We start from the raw sequence: 20,697 nt of genomic DNA, 5'->3' as shown, positions 1-20,697 counted from the left end.
TCAGCATAGGTTTGTATTGTCATTGTGTCCAAGGGACTGGGTACACGCCATGGATTTTGAATTTATTTTTCTTTGAATGGCAGATTCTTATGCCATATAACTGGCTTGAAAATATCCTCCATTTTAAAGCTTTTTTTTTTGCGCCATGTGGCATTCAAAGCAGTTGTTTGAAGAAGCACAACTCTAGATCTTTCTAGAACACATGGAAATAGCAGTTCCTTGGATCATAGGAAGTGTCTCTTAACAAATCAGTCAGTCACCTGGTGAATATATTAAAACTTTTTTTGAGGGGAGGGTATTCAGTTAATATAGGGCAAGTTTACTATAGTCAAAGATTCCATTTATTTTCATTGAATGAGTTCACTTTTGTGTTGAACAGGGGCAGCTATTCTTATCGGTACTTTTAAAAATTTCAGGTGAAATGTAAAGTAGAACTGTTTCCTTAGCTAATATTATGATATCATCCCTTCTTGAGTTGGCATGGTGGTGGCTACTTTTAATAATGTGGCACACAGTTGTATGGCTAAGGAAGTGAAGTAGTCATCTTGGGAACTTGAGGAAAATGTCTAAGAACTGGAAAGACTGTTCTAGATGGTACTGAATACACCACTGACCCTATAAATGCATTCTACAAGGTCTATGACAGTTGGTTTGACTTCTCTGGACATTAAAGTGAAATGTGGCAGGAGTGTTGAAAGCTATGTGGAATTTTTCCTGGTACAAACATTTTTGAGCAGTTACTATTACCTTCCTCTATGCAGGCTCTCGATGGAAATCCATGTCAAACCAAGAGAAACAACCTTACTATGAAGAGCAAGCACGACTAAGTAAAATCCATCTAGAGAAGTACCCGAATTACAAATACAAACCCCGACCAAAACGCACCTGCATTGTTGATGGTAAGAAACTGCGTATTGGAGAATACAAACAACTGATGAGATCCCGAAGACAGGAGATGAGGCAATTTTTTACTGTAGGGTATGTATTGAAGTTACTTTCAGTAGAGTACTCTTAACTGTAGTTTCCAAACATTTTCCTTCCAGTGGAATTAGATATTTTGCAAAGGATCCACTTATCAGACCATTTCTCGCACAAGAAGTTTTAGACTTCTATGGTGCACTGCTTTTGATAACCACTACTGGTTGACTGGTAACCCATCCACAAGCTGTCTAGAAGCCCATTTGTTGGGATCAGTGGGATTATTTCCACCCCCCCCCCCGCCGCCCATGGATAGCACTCCAGTAATTCCTCCTTTGAGTCTGTTAAGTAACAATACTGTACAGCCAAAAGTGTAGAATAAAATACATAGTATAATCAGCTGGTCAAATGAGTCTGATTTTTGCTTCTACCTGCTTAATTAGGATGCCTCTCTCTAAGTCCTTAAACCAGCGGTCATGTTGTTGCTTCTCTTATGTTTTCTCTGCTCTCCACTTACTCCCTTCTTACAATTGACTTGGCTTGAATCCTAAGGAGCCATTTCATTAATGAAGCAGTAGCTTCTCTGATGGAATGGCTTTTCCATCAGCAGTGGAGGGGAGGTATATTCTTGCAGATTCCCCAGTCCTGCTGCAGTCTCCAATTTGTTCCAAATTAGAGTATTAGATTATTACTTTGGTCCCACAGGAGCACAATTTTGTGGGGCAAAGAAGGCTGCAGAGGGAGGAGAAACAAGGGAGTGGCTGCACTTTAGATCCATCGCTGGCATGACTTTGGATCCAAGCCTTAAAACTATATCTCTGAGGAAAGAATAAAAACAGACTTTGTGCTTAGAGTCTTCAACAAGGGACAAGACTCCTCTCAGCCTCTTTGTTTTCTTTATTGCAACAACTATCCCATGTCCCATACAAGTCTCCAGCATTCATTCATCTCATTAAATATATTTGGTCCTCAGAGAACATTATATTGGCCCGACATAGAAAACAAAGGGAAAGTATATCATACTCTCTCTCCTTATACATTTTTGAGATAGTATCTCTAGGTTTTGAGCCATTTTCTAGCAAGTTCCACACTGGCTCAGAATTTCTGATGTGAATGTAGAAATCCCATTCCTGCTTTCCAGAAGTGAAATTATTTTGTTTTGGTTTTAACTGAAAATGTTTTCATCTATTATTGTAAGCCACCTTGAACCATAAGGAAAGGCAGGGGGAAATGTTTTAATAAGTAAATAAAATAAATAGAAGTATTTTCTCCAGGTAGAGCTGGCAAGCCCTTGATGGTAGCAGAGAACCCCCCTGACATTGCTCGTGTTTCTTGGGGCTGCTCAGAGTGGCAGTGGGAGAAACATAAAAGAAATGGCAGTCAGCCGAAAGAAATGGCAGTCACTTGTGGGGGTAGCTCAAGGGTGAGAAGGCAAGGCAGCAAGACAGGAGACAAAGCTGGAGTTAAGAAAGGCCACAACTTCATTGGTTACAGTAATAGGAGCATTGGCTCAGCATAGGGTGCAAATCCCAGCATCAGCTGACCCACCTGCCAGCTGATAATCCCCTCACCCGCTCAGCCCACCTGCTGAAGGGGATGACAGTTAGTGGGATTCACATGGGCACAAGCCTCTGTGTAGCTCCCCTGCCACCTGGAAGTGGGCATGCCCTGACAGCCCCTGAGATGGGCTTGTCCTTGCCATGCCATACCCCAAGATCTCATATGGGGATCCCCGTCTATGGGGGAACAGTGCACACAGGCCCTGTTCCCCCCAAAAGGATCTGTGCCCAATGCCAAGACTGCCACAAGATCTCCAAAATGGCTCCCACCAAAGCTTCTAAACTGCAACCAATTCAGCAAGCCATCCCTGATGTAGCAAAATGTCCTGCCCTCAGTACAATGCCTCCAATCAAAAGGAGATGTTGGGGTGGGGGATGACCAGACCCCCACCAGCCAACATGAAGCACCCCACAGCCTTAGACCCCCACCACAGGGCCAAATTAACCTTCTCCACTGCCGAGGCTCCACGCCATGAGCAACGCTCCAGCCAATCTAACCATGCAATCCACATGCCAGGGAAATTATCCTGAAGAGTTGCCAAGTCCTTCAGATCAGAATGCAATAAGTCCCATCCAGTCTGCTTGCCCAGATCATTCTCTCCAAGTTGAAGCACTAAGGCTTCCGGAGGCTCCAGTTGATGAGCCAGTTGCAAGAAGTGAGGAATAAGAGAGTCCCACAGCATCCCCCTTGTGCCAATCCACTTGATAAAGATTGCATCTGCAAATCCCAGGTGCAGACCCCATCCCAATCCTTTGGCATAGCACACCACCCAGTGAATGATGCTGTGACCCATGATCCAGACCAGCCTGTGACGACCTGAAGGAACTAAAAAGAGAGAGAATTAAGCACCAGCTCAGGCCAGATGTAAGACCTGTAGGATCGAATGCAGGCAAGGGGCAGGCCAATCTTAGAGGCCACTGTGGCAGCCCCAGTGTAGAAAGAATGAGCCCCAAACTTGTGGGAGGCATGCCCATCGCCCCAGGATCATCTGCAGCACACTGGAGAATTGGAAGCATGTGAGGAGCGAGCCATCCTTGTGCACAAGAAGAGGGCCCTCACCTGGTGGACAAGCTGCAAGGTAAGCTGACATTGTGTAGCAGGGACAAGGGGGGACCCAGCATCCCTCAAGGAGATACAAGCCTACTGCCTCCATTGATCAGTTTTAGAGTGGTGGAGAAAGATGTTCACCCTAGACTGCCAGGTGGAGAGGTCCCCCATACAGAGGGCACGTCCAGGGCTATCTTGGCGGGAGTTTGCAACAAGTTTCCCCACCCTGACAGCCCCGAAGAAGGCCAAAGTGAAGGGTACCTCAAAGAGCAGTGTCTCAAAGGCCAACCGGCAGATGTGGGGGAACAGCCCCATGAGCTAGACAAGGATGGGATATGTGATGGCCTTGCGAGCATCCAGCAGAGGGGGGCATTCTGCTTCCAACTCTTGATGGCTCGCCGCGCAGTGAAGGAGTTGTATGGGTTGGGAAGACCCTGTGAAAAATGAAATCATTGCAAGGTGGCAGCCCATGGTCATCAGGGCGAAACCTTGCTCCCAGAGGGAGGACAGGTAGCACAGGACCACATTCACCTCAACAAGCAGGAGACCAGGTCCCCTATTTTGCACAGAGAAGGCCAGGAAGCTGAACAAGGTTTGCAGCATGGGGCAACCAAAGCAAGTATCCCCTGCATTGTGGACGATTCCCAAGGCTCTGCAGCTCATCTGGGAATGGGTCTGAATCTGGAAGGGCCTCTCGTGCCAGGGCAAGGAAACTCTCCATCTGGACGTGAGACCATGCATCGGCGGTGCTGTTCTCTGTACCTGCTACATACCAAGAATTAGATGTTAGCATACAGGCAAGTCACAATGAACTGGCACACGAGGCATATGACCCACTCAGAGGACTCTCTGTTCAAAACCTTGACCACTGCCATGTTATCATACAAAAATGGACTTGTTTGTTCCTGAACTCCTCCTGCCAGAAGGTGACAGCCACCAGAATTGGCAAGAGTTCCAGGAACATGATGTCCCACAACAGGCCCGACCTGGAACAGCTGTCAGGCCACTTCTGGGCATGCCATTGGTTCAACAGATACACTCTGAAGCCACTGCTCCCGGCAGCATCCAACGGCACCTGCAGCTCCAAACCAGCATCCCACATGGCCTGCCAAAAGGACACCTCATTGAACTGGCTGAGGATTGACAGCCACACGAAGTCCTCCCTTATGCCCTTGGTAACCTGAACATGGTGAGATTCAGGTGCCCGATCAGGGACTGCAGACCCCTGAGCATGCACCTGGGACAGGCCAGGATGACACTGATAAGCTCCTGCAAGGCTTTAAGCTTGTCCCGAGGGAGCTGGGAGCATCCGAAGACTATGTCTAGCTCAAAGCCTAGGTACGTTAGATTGGTGGCAGGGCCCTCGGTCTTCTCACTGGCCAAAGAGATGCCAAGCTCCTCAGCCAATGCCTGAAAGCCAGTGAGCCTAATGGCACAGGCTTCACCCACAGCTGGCCCTACTATGAGGGAATCATCGAGGTAGTGCATGATGTGTGGGCACCCTAAGCAGCTGCCCATTCGAGAAACGAGTTGAAGGCCTCAAAGGCTGCACAGGCCATTGAGCAACCCACGGGAATGGCCTTGTCCAAGTACCAAGCACCAGTGAACTTAAAACCCAGCAGGCAAGTCGTTGGGGTGGATGGGCAGCAACATGTTGCATTCCTTCATAAGGGCACTGGGGCCACAGGACTGTACCAAATGCATGGCATGATCGAAGAATGCATAAGGCGCTGAGCACAGCTCAAGGAGAATGGCATCATTGTCCGACGTAACCTGAGGATCCGATTCTGATTCATCTGTGGCCTATTAGGCACCACCCCCAAAGGAGACACCTGCAGATTGGAGAAGGGAGAAATGGGGAATGAGCCTGCTATCCTTCCTGCTAAGAGCTCCCTAGCCAGCTTCAAGGCCATGAACTTCAGCAGCTCCTTGGTGGACTTCCCCACCCAGGACAAATCCGACTCACCCCCCCATGTGGGACTCAACAATCCACAACCAAAGTTTCTGGTTGATGAGATCCCAGCATGTCCTGGCACTATATGAAGCTCGCTTACCGAACACTTCATCATAATGATGGTTGTTGTGGGTTATCCGGGCTGTATTGCCGTGGTCTTGGCATTGTAGTTCCTGATGTTTCGCCAGCAGCTGTGGCTGGCATCTTCAGAGGTGTAGCACCAAAAGACAGAGATCTCTCAGTGTCACAACCCACAACAACCATCGTTCTCCGGCCGTGAAAGCCTTCGACAATACTTCATCATAATTTTTGATGATTTAAGAAATATTATTATTGATTTTATGTTTTTGTGATTTTAATGTATTTTAATGTTGTTAGCCGCCCTGAGCCCATCTGTGGGAGGGCGGGGTATAAATCAAATTAAATAAATAAATAATAAATACTCAATGGCAGCCCCCTCCCCAGCAAGGGCCCCAGGTCCACAGCACATTGGCCAAATGGTTGGACAGGTGCCACCCCCTCTCAAGGTAGGCAGCCTTGATTACACTCATGAAAACAATGTAGCCCTTCAGCCAGTTGGAAAAGGTCCTTTTCACTTCCTTCCTCTTCTCCTTCCCTTTCCCCCCTTTTGGAAGAAGAACAGATGACCCTGTCCTCTGCCTCCAGCTGCAGCAGGAATAAAATATCTACATAAAACCTGCTATTGCACACCTTGCTGGACAGGTGGATCCTTGAGGGATCCTCGTCATCTCTGTAGGTGCTGGGTGGGTGTGGGCATCCCCTCCTGCCCATCCACTGCCCAAAGTGCCCTGTGGCTGGTGGAACCAGACCCTTGCACCATGTGCTGGTGAGCAGCCCAGGCCACCTCCCCCCAGTAGTCCCCCACAAGTTCCCATCCTCCTCCCTCCATTGCTGTCTGACACCTCCCTGTAGCAAGTGGCCTTCCATTAGTTCCGGGTCTTGCGCCTCCTCTTTCCAGCTGGTTGTCTTTCCAGCTGGTTGTCCAGCTGGAGGCAGACCTGGCCAATTTCCTCCCATGAGAAAGGTGAGCTCTCCCAGTGGACTTACCTGCCAGGCAGGGCAGGGCAGGGCCTCAATTGATCCCAGAGGTATGGACTTGGTCAGTGCCCCAGGGCCATAGACACCCACTGCTCAATTAGTAGTTTCAGGGCTCTGGATAGGCCCAGCAGTGATTGCTCCCCCACACCTGAAATCCGCTGCCTTGGTGGCCTTGAAGGTCAAGCTTCCACCCATTTGCTGGCTGAACAGTGTACTGCCACCAAGGCAGGCATCTGTCATGAAGACCTAGCCTTCCTGCCTTTCCCCTGTGCTGGAGTGCTGTGCTGGCTGCCAGATGCGGGCCTGGAAGGCTGCCCACCCCCACTCTCTTGTGGCCCAGAGTCAGATAGGGCCTTTGTGGAATGCGTAGCTTTGCCAGTTTGCTGCCTTTGCTGATGGGTGCCTGGTGCTGGCCTGGAAGGCCACCCCCTCTGCTCTCATCTGGCCCAGAGACTGATTGGGCCAGTGCAGGCCATGCGGCCTTGCCATTTTGCCATGGCCGAGAGCCGCCCCACCTTCTCACTTGGAGGGCATGCCACTCCAAGGAAAGGTTGCCCCTGATGCAGAAAAAATGGCACATCGTTGAATGGGTTGGAGGCACGCAGGGAAAAGCCCTGGAGGAAAGGAGGAGGAGGGGTGAAATGTAGGGGGCCCCTGCCTCCGAGGCTTACAAGCCCGTTAATACACTCCACATGGTGGCTGAAAGCTGCTCCTTGTGCTGGCACGGAGCCTACTCGCTGGGGCTGCTGCCACTCCTGGGGTCAGTGTCATCTGCTCGAGTGCTTGGAGGAGGGCCACCTCCGCAAGCTGCCGCAAATTGCTGCAAGCCAGAAGCTACCAAAAGCACAAAGGGCTCTGAACACAATGGCCGACCCTGCTCAAATACCTGGCTGGCGGACCTAGTTGGAAACAGCATTCCCCAGGTCTGATGGCCAGGCTTGCCCCTAAGTCCTAGCCATCCCTAACCTGATTGGCTGTCTGGGAATGTTTAATCGTGGCTCGCCATGCAAGCTGAGGGAGCTGCCCTTGGGCTAGCCAGGAAGGAAGAAGACTGCCATGCCCATTCCTCCTAACCACAAGCCCTCAAACTTTGGCCCCAGGTGAGTTCTGGGGGCCCAGGGCTTATGGAGAAAACCTAGAAGTGATGTCAGACCTCTCTATACATCACTTAAAATACCAGCAATTCCTAGAAAGGACTGACCTCACGTTTGGGTTTTCCCTGGAAGTAATGTCACGATGTCACCAACAGAGGTCCTCATGTCCCCACCCCTATCTCCTACTTGTTGCTAGGCCATGCATGGCAACTCTATCTATGGGAAGGATACAAGGAGCCTTTTAACATTTATAACCTTTGACTATTGACTAGAATACAGTGCTGTGATGATTCTCCAGTTTTAGGCCAAACTCTACTGAAACACTTGTGTCTTAGCTGATTTATTTCCATTATTGTCTTAAAAACAAAAAGCCTCAGCCACTTGGTGCTCCCCTCCCCCAGAATTTCTGGCAATTTAAGAAAGAGACTTCTCTGGCAGTTCTTCTAAATTCAAAATGTTCTGTTTATTTCTCTAATCACAATAGTCTTCTTTTATTGTGGGCTTCATAACCAGATAATTGACCTTGACTACTTGGTTCTGCGCCTTGTTTCTGGCTTGGCATGCATGACTCCCATTGCAGTTAATTATATTGTGGTAAAGCCTGCAGCAGTGTGGGGATTTTTTTTTGTCAAAATCAGGTTTTGATATCTAGTAATATGATGAGGGTTAGGTATCTTGAAATATGATCCTGCAACAGGCCCTTCTAGCTAATACTAAAAGGCTGGCTTTAGGTAGTAAGGAAACTATTTAGAGATTCAAACCAGTCAACCACATAACTTGTTTAGCTTAAGGGCACTGCTACTGTATCCAAAGTATTCAGTGAATGAGCAAGGTTTATTGGAAGTGGGGAAGGGAGGAAAAATATGCTTAAAATATGTATTTAGTTAAAGTATTTACTCCCCATATTTTGGCTAATATAAACCCAAAATGGCCTAACCAAGTACACAAAACGTTATAAAATTAACTGTTAAACTATCAAATATACAATAATCAAAGCTGAAAGAAATTACTTTAATTGCTGAAAGAAATTACTTTAAAAGGGCTACAGAACGTCACATTCAACAAATGTGACAGTAACAGTGCAATCCTAAACAGAGTTACTCCAGTTTAAGCCCATTGAAATTAATGGTCTTAGAATGGAGTAACTCACTTTAGGATTGTACTGTAAGGCTAACAAATTTATTGTGGCATATGCCTTCATACTTCATCAGATGTACCTAACTTGAGTAATGGCAAGACTGGATAGACAAAAAAAAAATCACAGTGTTATTTATTTGAGGAATGTAAATACTCTCTTGATAGCAGCCATTTTTAGCTGACAGTGAGATGTCATCTGTAAAATGTAGCTCTTTCAGGGGAAGTGATGCATGTGTTTACATGTGCAAGCATATGTGCAAATCAGTTATTAAGAGAAAGCAAGAGGCTCTTCTGCAGTCCAAAAACCTGATGGGCATTGTTGTTGTTACTATCTTCAGTTATTTCTCACTGAGGCTCAAGTTGAATTACAAAGACCTTCTGTAAGATTAGGATTACCGAACAGGAAAAGGAAACAAAAACTGTCGAAGCTTGACATACTATAATGAAGAAAGAGAATTGAAAAGGTAGAGGAAATAGTAGTAGGAACTGAAACATTGCAATATACTACAATACTATCCTTTATAGAAGCAAGCTCCTAAGCAGTTCCATTATATTACAGTTCTAACTGCTTTGTAAAAATGCCTTCCTGAACATTTCTATTTTGCACATTCTGCAAAATGATAAAAGTGTGGATCTTTCCTGACTACCTAAGGCTGGCTGCCCCACAAGGTGGGAACCACCATAGAGAATTCACATGAATAGGCAGTTGCTGAATTTACCCAAAAAACTGTTCAGACAAGTAAGGCTGTGATGGGGGAGCATAGCAGAAGAGGCAGTCCTGCAGGTAGGGCTTTTTTGGTGGTGCTGCTCAGCAGCTAAGTACCAACTTTTTGTGCAGCTCTCTGAAATCCTGAGGGGACTACATCACACTGCCTTTTGTGGGATGGCTGCGCTTTAGCAGCCAGTCTTGACTCTGCTGTGCAAGTCACATGGTAATAAGTCACCTGATATTTGCTGCCGGATCTGGACCCAACAAGTCCTTCCCTCGAAGGAAAAATAGCTCTAGAAAGGGCCCTCCCCATCTCTACCTTTTACTGACAGAAACCAAAGCTTAAAGGCTGGTAATACTGTTGTGGTTGTCTACCAACCCACACAATTAGATATATGGATACTATTTGATATTTTGTAGGGATTGTTTGTTTCTAAGGGTGTAGTATATAGAATATTTTACCTAATGCTTTTAAGTTAGACTAAGTAACTTGGAGAGTTGTTAGTAGAGATGGGCACGAACCGAAATATGAACCAAAATGAAGCACGAACCAGGTCAGTTCGTGGTCCGCGAACCACAGTTTGTCAGATCCCATTTCTGACGAACCGCCACAAACTTTTAGGCTGGTTTGTTTGGTTCGTTTTTTGGTTCGTCACTGCAGACAGCCTGGTGCCAATCAATCAGTTTCCTAGGCAACAGGGGATGGACTTCCTGCAGACCTTCTTCTGACCCAGAAGTGAACTTCTGCTGGCCCAGAAGTGACGATTTTCTGACCTGGATCTGATGTTTTCAGGAACTAAACAAACCAGTTTGCGAACCAGGGATAGGTTTGTGAAAGTTCGTGGTTCGCGGTTTGTGAAATTTGATGAACAACGAACCGCATGGTTAGGTTTTTTTTTCTGGTTCGTGCCCATCTCTAGTTGTCAGCAAGAATTAATGTGAAGGGAACAGCAGACAACAAGTGTTGCCAGTTTAAAGGTTTGGCTGTTTTGGGGGAAAAATCAGCCTTGTAGATTTGGCCTATTTATCACAGTCATATATGGCTTGTCCAGCAAAATCTGAAACACTTTTGAATATCCAAACATGTTCTATACTGCAATAAGGAAAATGATTCTGTACACTCTCCAGTAGGATAAATTCAAAAACCCCTAATGGTGCCTTTCTGATTTTTATTTAGTCCTAACTGATTCTTTCCTATGCAGGACAATAAAGACACTCAGACCAGACATAAAAATGGAGACATTTAAAGAACTAGAAGAACATCCCAACTACCTGGGATTCTGCTGCTATTGCTAACCATAGAGTTGGTGGAGGAAAGCACCATCAAGCCGTAGCTCACTCATGGCAACTCCTGCTGGGGTTTTCAAGCCATAGGTGATTTTGTCATTGCCTGCCTCTGTACAGCAAACCTAGTCTTCCTTGGTGATCTCCCATCCAAGTACTAACCAAAGCCAACCCTGCTGAGGTTCTGAAATCTGATGAGATCAGATTTCTGGGTTGTCCAGGTCAGGACAACCTTAGAGTTACCATACTTCAATAAAGACTTCAAGGAAAGTATTCAGTGTGGAACAAAATAAAAAAAAAACCTGATGTCATAAAATAAGTACAAATGAATAAAATAAATACCTTTTACCTTTGAGAGGTTAGTTTGAAGCTTTTTTTTTGTTTTGTTTTTATGTTGCATAGGAATACTTTGGAAGGGAAATAGAGATAAAAACTTCTTTTTGGAAGACATCTAAAACCTAAGGCATGATGTAACTACAGAGTAATGATGATGCAGAATGGAGGGAATCTACTAGGACAAAAATATAAAAAATTTTTGCACAGGATACAAAATGCATTTTCACAAGTAACAGCTTGTGGATTGGAATGATTGTGGTGTATAAGACAATGTTTCAAAGTTTACATGATATTTCCTAAAATACCGTTTTTAATGTAAATGTTCTGGTGGATCTTAGTTTCCTTTAAAAATGTGCATTTCAGAGCAACAGTTGCCAGTCTTTCATTATATAGAGAAATCACGTCAGGACATGGCCTTGTCCATATTTGCAAATTGTATAATGTTTTTCATGTGAATGCATGAACATTTGCATAGTGTTGAAAGACTGATGCAATATCATCACTGAGACAAAGAAAAACAACCTAGAGAATTGTGGTATAAGAGTTGCATCTCACATATCTTTTATTTTCAGATGAACTGATGAAAGAATAGCAACTGTTCTGATAGTACCAAAGGGAGGCCATGAAATATTGGGTATATTGAATTCTACATTATATTATTGTTCAGTAGTTTAAAACTAGTGACAGTGGTGGCCCTAATTGGGCCAAAAGAAAGAATATAAATATTGCAAATAAATAAAGTGAAATCTAAATTTTAAAAATGGTATTTAAAATTAGATTCTGTCAAGGATGCGGTTTTACATGCTATGCCACAGGTTCACCTATGATCCCTCTTTCTCCTCTCCTTACCCTCTGTGATTCCTTTCATCCCTTCCAGTTTGTAGGTAAAGTCTATCTTTCCCATTATGTTTTTTGCTTACCTTCCACATCAGAAATGGAAATCATTATCAAACTCTAATTTGCAATTCTAATTAGAAGATGAGAGCAAGCCTTAGTTTTCCAGTTCATATGTAATTTGTTTCCAGACTTGAACTGAGGCAAGGAACTAGAGTGTGTGAAGAAGAGGATGTGTAAGTCTGAGACTCAGTCACATTAATACCAAAGAATATTTTGATGTTGCATATGAACTAGGAGTGGAAGTTCTGCCAAGTCATAGCTGATTTATGGTGACCCCCCCCCCCCCGCCTTCCTGGAATTTTCAAGGCAAGAGACTACAGAGGTGGTTTGCCATTGCCCACCTCTACAACCTTGTTCTTCTTTGGAAGTCTCCCATCAAATTAGTAACCAAGGCCAACACTGCTTAGCTTCTGAGCTCTGACAAGGTCGGGCTTGCCTAGGCTATCCAGGTCAGGGCACATCTGAACTAGCTGTATATATAAAAGTCATACAATTATAGATTACATGATTTTCTTAAATGGTTTGTATTGCATGTTGTTCTGTTGTATCTCATGCTGTGAAATTTGCAGACAGGTACTGAAATTGAAAGCTTATATGCCGTCTCAGTGAAAGTGTTAGGATACGATTCTGTGTGAGTTTGGGGTATAAGAACCCAAAACATGAAATAATACTTCTGTGGCTTCCATAACAATAAGAGATATGTGATTTATGTGGGAAATAAAGGAAATTGAGACCCTAATTTTTATTACCTTTCAGGCAACAGCCTCAGATTCCGATAACTACAGGAACAGGTGTGGTCTACCCTGGTGCTATTACGATGGCAACTACTACACCATCACCTCAAATGACATCTGATTGCTCCAGCACCTCTGCTAGCCCTGAGCCCAGCATCCCTGTCATTCAGAGCACTTATGGCATGAAGACAGACAGTGGCAGCCTTGCTGGAAATGAAATGATAAACGGGGAAGATGAAATGGAAATGTACGAGGACTTTGACGAAGACCCCAAATCAGACTATAGTAGTGAAAATGAAGCCCATGAGGCTGTTACTGCCAACTGAGGATGTTTGCTGAATTAAAGTACTCTGACTTTTTTTGTTTTTTTTTTCTTTTGAACAAAAAGTTCTTAAATGAGCCTGCATGCATGTGTGGCTCCTACAGTTACATCTGCAGAATGGTCTTAAATGTTTCTTAATGTGTGACTCAGATTGTTCCCTAATTTTTCATGAACTTTTTTTTTAATTTAGGCGAAGACATTAAGTATCAGACATTGGGACTTGAAAACTTATATGAATCAGTAGCTGTCTTACAAGTCTTACCTTTTTTTGTCTTTTTTCTCCTCCTGGATGCTGATAAAAAGGTTTAAGTTACTGTTTTAAATGGGGGTTTTACATTCTCACTCAGGTATGCTGTGCCAGCCTACAGGTCGTGAATGTGTTTTTATTCTGAATTATTTTAGAAAACAAAAACAGAACAAAAAATACTGAAAGTTTCCTATCATGAAACAGAACAAGTCCTCAAGTGTGTGCATCTGTGTATCTTAGCTCATTTTTTAAAACAAGGTCTCTAAATTCCATTTTTTCTCCACTTGTATAGCTGATCTTCTGATGTGCCAAACTTTCATAACTTTTAAATCTTAACCTTTAAAAAAGTCTTAAGGGAGACACTGTAAAGTCTTAGACAATCCTTTGGCATCTTAAGAAAAACCCTATATATCTTTTAAAAACTTAATTTTCCGGAAAATGGTAACGTACTCAGGAATCTGGAGACAGGATATTCTTAAAGTAGTGAACGTGATTGTCACAATGTACTTGCCTGTTTGCCTCTTGATATAACATCAGACGAGAATCTTACTTAAGCACAAAAGAGCGAACACCAGCTACAGACAGGCCTATCTTTAGAGAATAAGGCCACCTCCAAATCCATTCTCTATCCTTTTGCTTTTAACCCTACATTCAGTCTTAATTACAATTTCTCTTAAATAGTGTCTTCATTCCAGAATGTCAGGGTCCATTAAATTTTAAAAGTACTGTAGTGATGACATTATCTTTTCAGCTTCTCACTAATTTCTTTATAAAGACACTCCCTAAAGGAGTAGTAGAAGGGCACTAAAATTCAAAGGGACATATATACATATATGAAGAATTGTTTATTCATGTCAAAAAACACTTCAGAAAAATCTATGATATACAGAGGAAAAAGATATGAATTAATTCAGTATTTGCACCATTTATCTGTGCTATGGGTTTGTTTTTACACACAGGCCAGACTTTAAATATTCATCCAAACAGTTCCACATGCCCAGAAGTGTTTTTGAGTTAAGTTTATTGAGCTGCAACTCCCTCCCCTTCTCAATACATTGCAAGCCAGGTTTCTATAGTAGTTTGCAATATGACATGGAGTCTTGGGGGAGGGGGAAATAACACAGAATCTGACTGGGCTAGCGTTAGCCTTTAGACCTTCCTAAAGTAGTTTTTGTATCCCGACCATATATTCTTTAACAGTTCTATCGTATACAGAGACTATAAAGAGCTAGAAATTCCACTTAGTCTTCCATTCTGAGTAAAATGCTGCAGCAGTTCTTCCTGTTGTTGTTTCTATAAACAAGCTGAAGGTCTCTCTTAGGCCATTTCCACACACGTTGAATAATGCACTTTAGCAAACCTTTGGAAGTGGATTTTTTGTTCCACACATGGAAAAGCAGTTTCAAATGTTCACTAAAGAGTATTGAAAGTAGATTATCCAACGTGTGTGGAAGCAGCCTTAGTGTCATCACTCTTGACCTATCCATCAAATCAACATAGGAAAAAGCCACATAATATCTTAATGTCTCAGATAATGTATAATAAAATAATAGCCCCAGAAAACTCTAAAGAATACTGGGTTCATTCCCATATTTTGCCATTAAATGATGGTTTTAGTACACTATTTTAAGAGTGCAATCACATTATATGCTTAAAACATGTAAGGTTTTAAAGATGTTAATGCTTGTCCTGTAAGATAACTAGCAATTCATAGCAATATTCCGAGCATATTGAAAATTCAATTAATATTTGTGAAGTACTTTGAGGTGTTTGGATCAAAGGTGTTGGTGAAATTTAACTCAACATTTATTTAATTGATAATGATAAAACTAACTTAAATGAAATTTTATATTGCAAGGTTAATAATCTGAATCTTAATGTAAAAATCCATTGGTCCAAGTAAGATGTTGAATGTTAGAGTTTGACCCAGAAAGCTGGATTGATTAACTTGATTAATGAAAGTCTGTAAACTAAAATCTACTCCCCAAATTTGTGGTGCAGCAACACCAACTTCCTCCACCTCATTTCTCTCCTCAGAAATTACTACAGCAGCTTACTGTCTGGCTCTTACTGTTCAGATTCTTAGTAAGGGAGGGATCTTTTGTTCCCAAGGTTTCTTTATGGACTGATGTAACCGTTCCAGAGTGGTGTTTACTCCAAAGAGGTGGCAAACTTATTGGTACAAAATGTTCATAAACTCTAATGTTTACTTACCCAAACACTAGTTTTAGCAACCCCATTATCTGTGTTGTGACTGCTCAAGCACCAGCCTTGTTGAGCACAATTTTCCCCTTTACAAAGTTTAAACATGAATATTTTGCAGCTGCAATAGATAGTGAGCCAGATGGAGCACCTGCCATGCAAAATGCAATTTCAAGCAGACTCCATACTTACTATAGGTTGTGTGAAGCAACACTAAGTTAAGGATCTATCTGAAGGCTAGTAGAGCACTCTCACCCATCATAGTCTTTGATCAGGGAGAAAGAGTGCCAAGGCATAGCAGAAGCATCTTTACACCTTGCATGATAGCCAAAGAATCTTTGGCAAAAATGGCAAATCAACAAATCATAAACATTTGGCCATGATCTAGTTCCTATTGAAATCCTAGGCTACGGTCTACATTACTGCTTTTTGACCAGAGCTTCCGTTCTATGGCAGATGTGGTTCTTTCCCCTTCTATAAGCAGTCTTGGGAAACTGTTTTGTATATAGATCAGAGATCCTCAACCTTTTTGAGCCTACAGACACCTGTAGAATTTTGAGAGGGTATAGTGAGCACCACTTCAAAATGGCTGCTATGGGAGGTAGAGCCAAATCTAGTATGGCTTCCACAGAAGGCAGAGCTAAACATACTCCTCCATCCTTAGTTTGCAAAAGAATCACAGATGGGGAATAAAGAGAAATGAAGGAAAACCCATGGGGAGGAAAAGAAAAAGAGAAGTGGGAAAAAGCAAGAAGAGGGAATGGAGCCACAAGACTCAGTGCTTACCACTCCTCCTGAATGACCCTCCAGTTGTGACAGCTATTATATCTGAGGAACACCCTTTCATTTGACAGCAACTAGCAATTCCTGCCTACTTTTTTTGAAAAGCTTGGTGAGTGCTAGGGGAGTTATGGGTGGGTACCATGGTACTCAGAGGCACCATTTTGGAGAACCCTGATATAGACTCTTCTGATCTAATTTGCAATTTTTTTTTCATTTCCATGACTTCAGTGGCTTTTATATTATGATCCATGGCCATTTCCACACACGTTGAATAATGCACTTTCAATGCACTTTTGCAATCCTTTAGAAGTGGACTTTTTGTTCCACACATGGAAAATCAGTTTCAAATGTTCACTAAAGAGTATTGAAAGTGGATTATCCAACGTGTGTGGAAGCAGCCCATATTAGTAAAATATGCATGGGGGGTATTGTCATGCTATCATACAATCTTAGAGAATTAGCTGGGAAAGTTAACAGTATCCTTATAATATTCAGTAGTAATTGCTGGTGGTGAAGGTAATCAGTTTTGCAGACATTTCAGCTTGCACAAACAAATGGGGACTGTTGAGTTTACAAGGCTATTATTTTGACATATCAACACTCTCATCAAGCTTTAGCAGCCATTTGTAATCCGGAACAAAACCTCCTATCTTTACTATTTATTTGAATAGTGTTCTTGTGTCTACTGCTCAAGCAATAAAAATAGTCTAGTGGAGATGATAAAGGCATTTGCTAGCTGGTGAGCGCCCTCTTTATCTACCTAAGGTACTGAAAGAAAATCCTTTGTAGTTAAGAAGATTGCTTTGGAATTTGAACTGCTCTGCTATATATTGCTTGGAGGGGAGGTACCCATTCTTCCCTAAAGAATGACTATTTATTAATTTCTTACAGGTTTCTTTTGTTAATGTTATACATCTCTCTCCACCCTCCATAATTCATGTTTTTCTTTTTGTTTCTTCATGGATTTTTGTTGCATAGATAGAATGCTGTCTTGCGAGTATTGTATTTTATGTAATTATTTTTGCACAAAGGCAGACATTTAGATTAGGGGGTTAATTTTTTTTTATAAATTTTATGACCATGCCAAAACAATATTATGCAGGCTGGTGGAGAACAAAGGACTGTTCTTTAGGACTGAAACTTGACGTTGCTCGTAGTACAAAAACACACACTCACAGATCTTGTTTCGTAAGTGTTTTAAGCACTGGATATAAATGGTATTTTTTATCACTTCTAACTAATGTGAAACTGTTGTATAAAAACAACATGAACAAAAGTCATCTGTTTCGACTCATGTGGGCCTGTCTCACAGTTGCCGGATTTGAGTCATTTTTATGTCTTTTATTTCATTTATTTATGCAAAATTTGTGTATGTATGAATACTTTGTTTTAGCTCCAGCCCTGTATCTGTGTTGATGCTATATTTCATAAAGCTGCATTCTTGACAACAATTGGTTCTTCAGAAACAACTAAATAGTGGGATGTGCCATTATTGGACAGGGTAGGTGAGAAAGTTTTTCACTATTAAAAATGCGGAGCAGTTTATTGTATTTATTAGCCGACTGTGGCTCTAAAGTGTCAGTAGAAATTGAGGAAGGACAATCTTAAGGAAGACACAGTTTTTTTGAATTCTTAAATGGAGCTTAAAACAAAGTTTTTAATTAGTTCACCATCTCATTTTAGATTTTTTTTAAAAAATTGTGTAAATATAACATAGGAAATAGAATTTTATTTTTTGTTCATGGATATTTAGTGAAGTATAAGTTATGTATTTACTTTTGTTCTGTATCATTGAACGTTGGTCCATATTAAATGCTGACAAATCACTGTACCTCATGTAGATGCTGAATTTACACCTGCAGTGTAAGAACAGTATTGTGGACCTGTAGCTAGGATGGCAAGATGTCTCACTTGTGCCCTTCATATTTCATAAACACTGACTATTTCAAAAATACTGCCCCCACTTATAGAATAACAATTCTCATATCCTTCACTCTCTAGTAGTGGCATTATATTTTTGGAATTGCTAACACATTAATCAGAGATTATGTAACTTCACATCCTAAGGACCGTTGCATCAGTTTATAGCATTACAGACCATGACTATTTCAGTAAAAAATAGTCACATAAACCAGGGGGACAAAGTAGTTGTAACTCAATTGAGTTCCATTGATTTCGATGGGATTTAAAAGCACAACTTTTTCTGGATAAGAGCCCATAACGTAATGCCATTGTTGCAAGGCGATACACAGTGCAATTCTAAGCAGAGTCACTCCATTCTAAACCCATTGAAAACAATGGGCTTCAACTGGAGTAACTTTGCTTAAGATTGCACTGATAGTAATTAATTTGCTGACATTTATACTTATGTAGCTCCATTAAATTCATTGGAAGTAAGTTAAGCAATGTCAGGGCAATTCTAAGCATATATACTGAGAAGTAAATACCACTGAGTTCTATGGGACTTCTTCCCTAGGAAGTTTGCTTTGAATTGTAGCTGTAATCAGTCAGTTGTTTCCATCCTCAAAATACATCACTAAACATAGTATATTTCACTTAATTGGGGCTTTAGTAAAAAGCAAATACTTAAAGAATGGGTTGCAGATGTGCCAGATTTTTTAGTCCAGCCTGTAGTAAATTTGTGTCATGATTTGTAGTTTGATACGAAGCAAGACTTATGCAATGTCTTGATTTTTATTTTGAAAGCAAATTATGTGAATAGCAAAATGTATCAACATGAATGGCCAAACCAAGAGAATGGTGCTGTAGAAAGATGTCATTAACCAGGCCTTTGCAAGTAATGTCAGTTATGTTTAATCCAAACAAACATTAATTGAAATAAGAAAGCTTATTTAATTGCTCTCTAGAAAAGTTAAGTGGAAGACAGTGTTCTCTTGTGCACCTGAAAAAATGAAGATGTAAAAACTATGATGCCATGCACATATTTTGTACTTTGTAGGTAGTATCCCACCTTATGCTAGAGGAATTTACAGCCAGTTAAACTGGAGAAAGTTTTCAAACTTTGCTTAGTGGAGTGGTAGAATACAGGCCACTGTGTGGACTGTAAACCATGTGGATTATCCCTCTATTTCATTAATAAAGGCAAAGTTTCTAAAGGAATTGACTGCCAAGAGAAGACTCTCAGAATTCTTTGTTAACACTTAGAAATAAAATAATTTACTTAATCAAAAAGAGTCCAGTAGCACCTTTAAGACTAACCAATTTTATTTTAGCATAAGCTTTCGAGAATCAAGTTCTCTTCGTCAGATGCCTGATACAGAGACTGGACAAACACAGAAGAGCTTATGCTAAAATAAAATTGGTTAGTCTTAAAGGTGCTACTGGACTCTTTTTGATTTTGCTACCACAGACTAACACGGCTAACTTCTCTGCATCAATAATTTACTTAGTATTTGCCAAAATGAAAAATAAATCTTAATGAAACTGAAACACAATTTCTTTGGGTTTATGTTTATAAGAAGAAGAAAATTTCAAGGTCCATTTCTTAGGATATAAGGAGCAGCTTTATTCTGAGTCTGCCTTTTGGTCTATCTAGCTCATTATTCTGACAGGATAATGTTCCTTTGGGACTCAGTCATCATTACCCCTACTGTTTCTTGTTACCTGGCTCCCCTCTACCTCCAAAAAAGAGAAGGTTTGGAAACTTTTATCTATAATGCATATTCTCTGCTCTGATCCCTCCTCCTCTCAATAATTTAGGGGAGCAATCAGATCATCAACTGAATCCCAAATCAGTGTGCTTGTAGTAATCAAGAGGAAGCATTGTGAAGGGGGGGATACAATCGCCCAACACTTCAACTCACATAGCTGTGCTGTGTTGTCTGTGGTGGGTAGTTAGAGTAATAAAAACTCCTATGAAAAAATTACAGCAGTAACTTGAAAGCAGTGATTGACTGAGGCTAACATCTCCTAATACAAAGCTAAAGCATGTCTCTTATTGAAGATTTGAAGTTTCTTTCTATGTTGTTGAATAGAATTTCCCTGTAAGAAATATCACTGTGCTTCTGTCCAGCAAAGCACTTAAAGCTGGAATTCTCAAACCACATACTCTGGAATAGTCCCAGCTGAAGCCCATGGTTCTGCCTCAGAGTAGGTGGTATGAAAACAATTGCCTCAGGCAGCAGCTTCACTTTAAACCACCAAGCCATTCTATTGAACTCCAAAAGATTTAGGTGTATGTTTAAATTTAAGCAGAATTATATGTGTATATGTGGGTTGGACAGTGCTAACAATGGCTCTAGAAAAGTAGCTGTATAATATAAGTCCTCCATGCTTTCACTAAAAATAGTAGCAGATCCTAATGTTTGCATGCATGTTTAAAAACTGAAGTTGGCACTTAAGCATGTCCTGTTTAAAAACTAACGTGTGACCTCATTTAATCTTTTACAAAAGC

The 20,697-nt window shown here is 41.8% G+C and overlaps 1 protein-coding gene across 1 annotated transcript in view; it reads left to right on the top strand.

Moving 5' to 3' along the window:
- SOX6 (SRY-box transcription factor 6) overlaps window positions 1-19,461 on the top strand; it is a 572,111-nt gene extending 552,650 nt beyond the window's left edge. Inside the window, exons 14-15 of the mRNA XM_054970704.1 lie at window positions 762-978; window positions 12,752-19,461. Coding sequence (XP_054826679.1) covers window positions 762-978; window positions 12,752-13,055 — 521 coding nt within the window. The 3' untranslated portion in view covers window positions 13,056-19,461. The remainder of the gene's footprint in view (window positions 1-761; window positions 979-12,751) is intronic.
- Window positions 19,462-20,697: the final 1,236 nt, after the last annotated feature.

The sequence above is a fragment of the Eublepharis macularius genome, chromosome 2, assembly GCF_028583425.1.
Source record: "Eublepharis macularius isolate TG4126 chromosome 2, MPM_Emac_v1.0, whole genome shotgun sequence".
NCBI lineage: Eukaryota > Metazoa > Chordata > Lepidosauria > Squamata > Eublepharidae > Eublepharis > Eublepharis macularius.
Note: the sequence above shows the minus strand (reverse complement) of the source record. Positions and strands in the feature narration are given on the sequence as shown.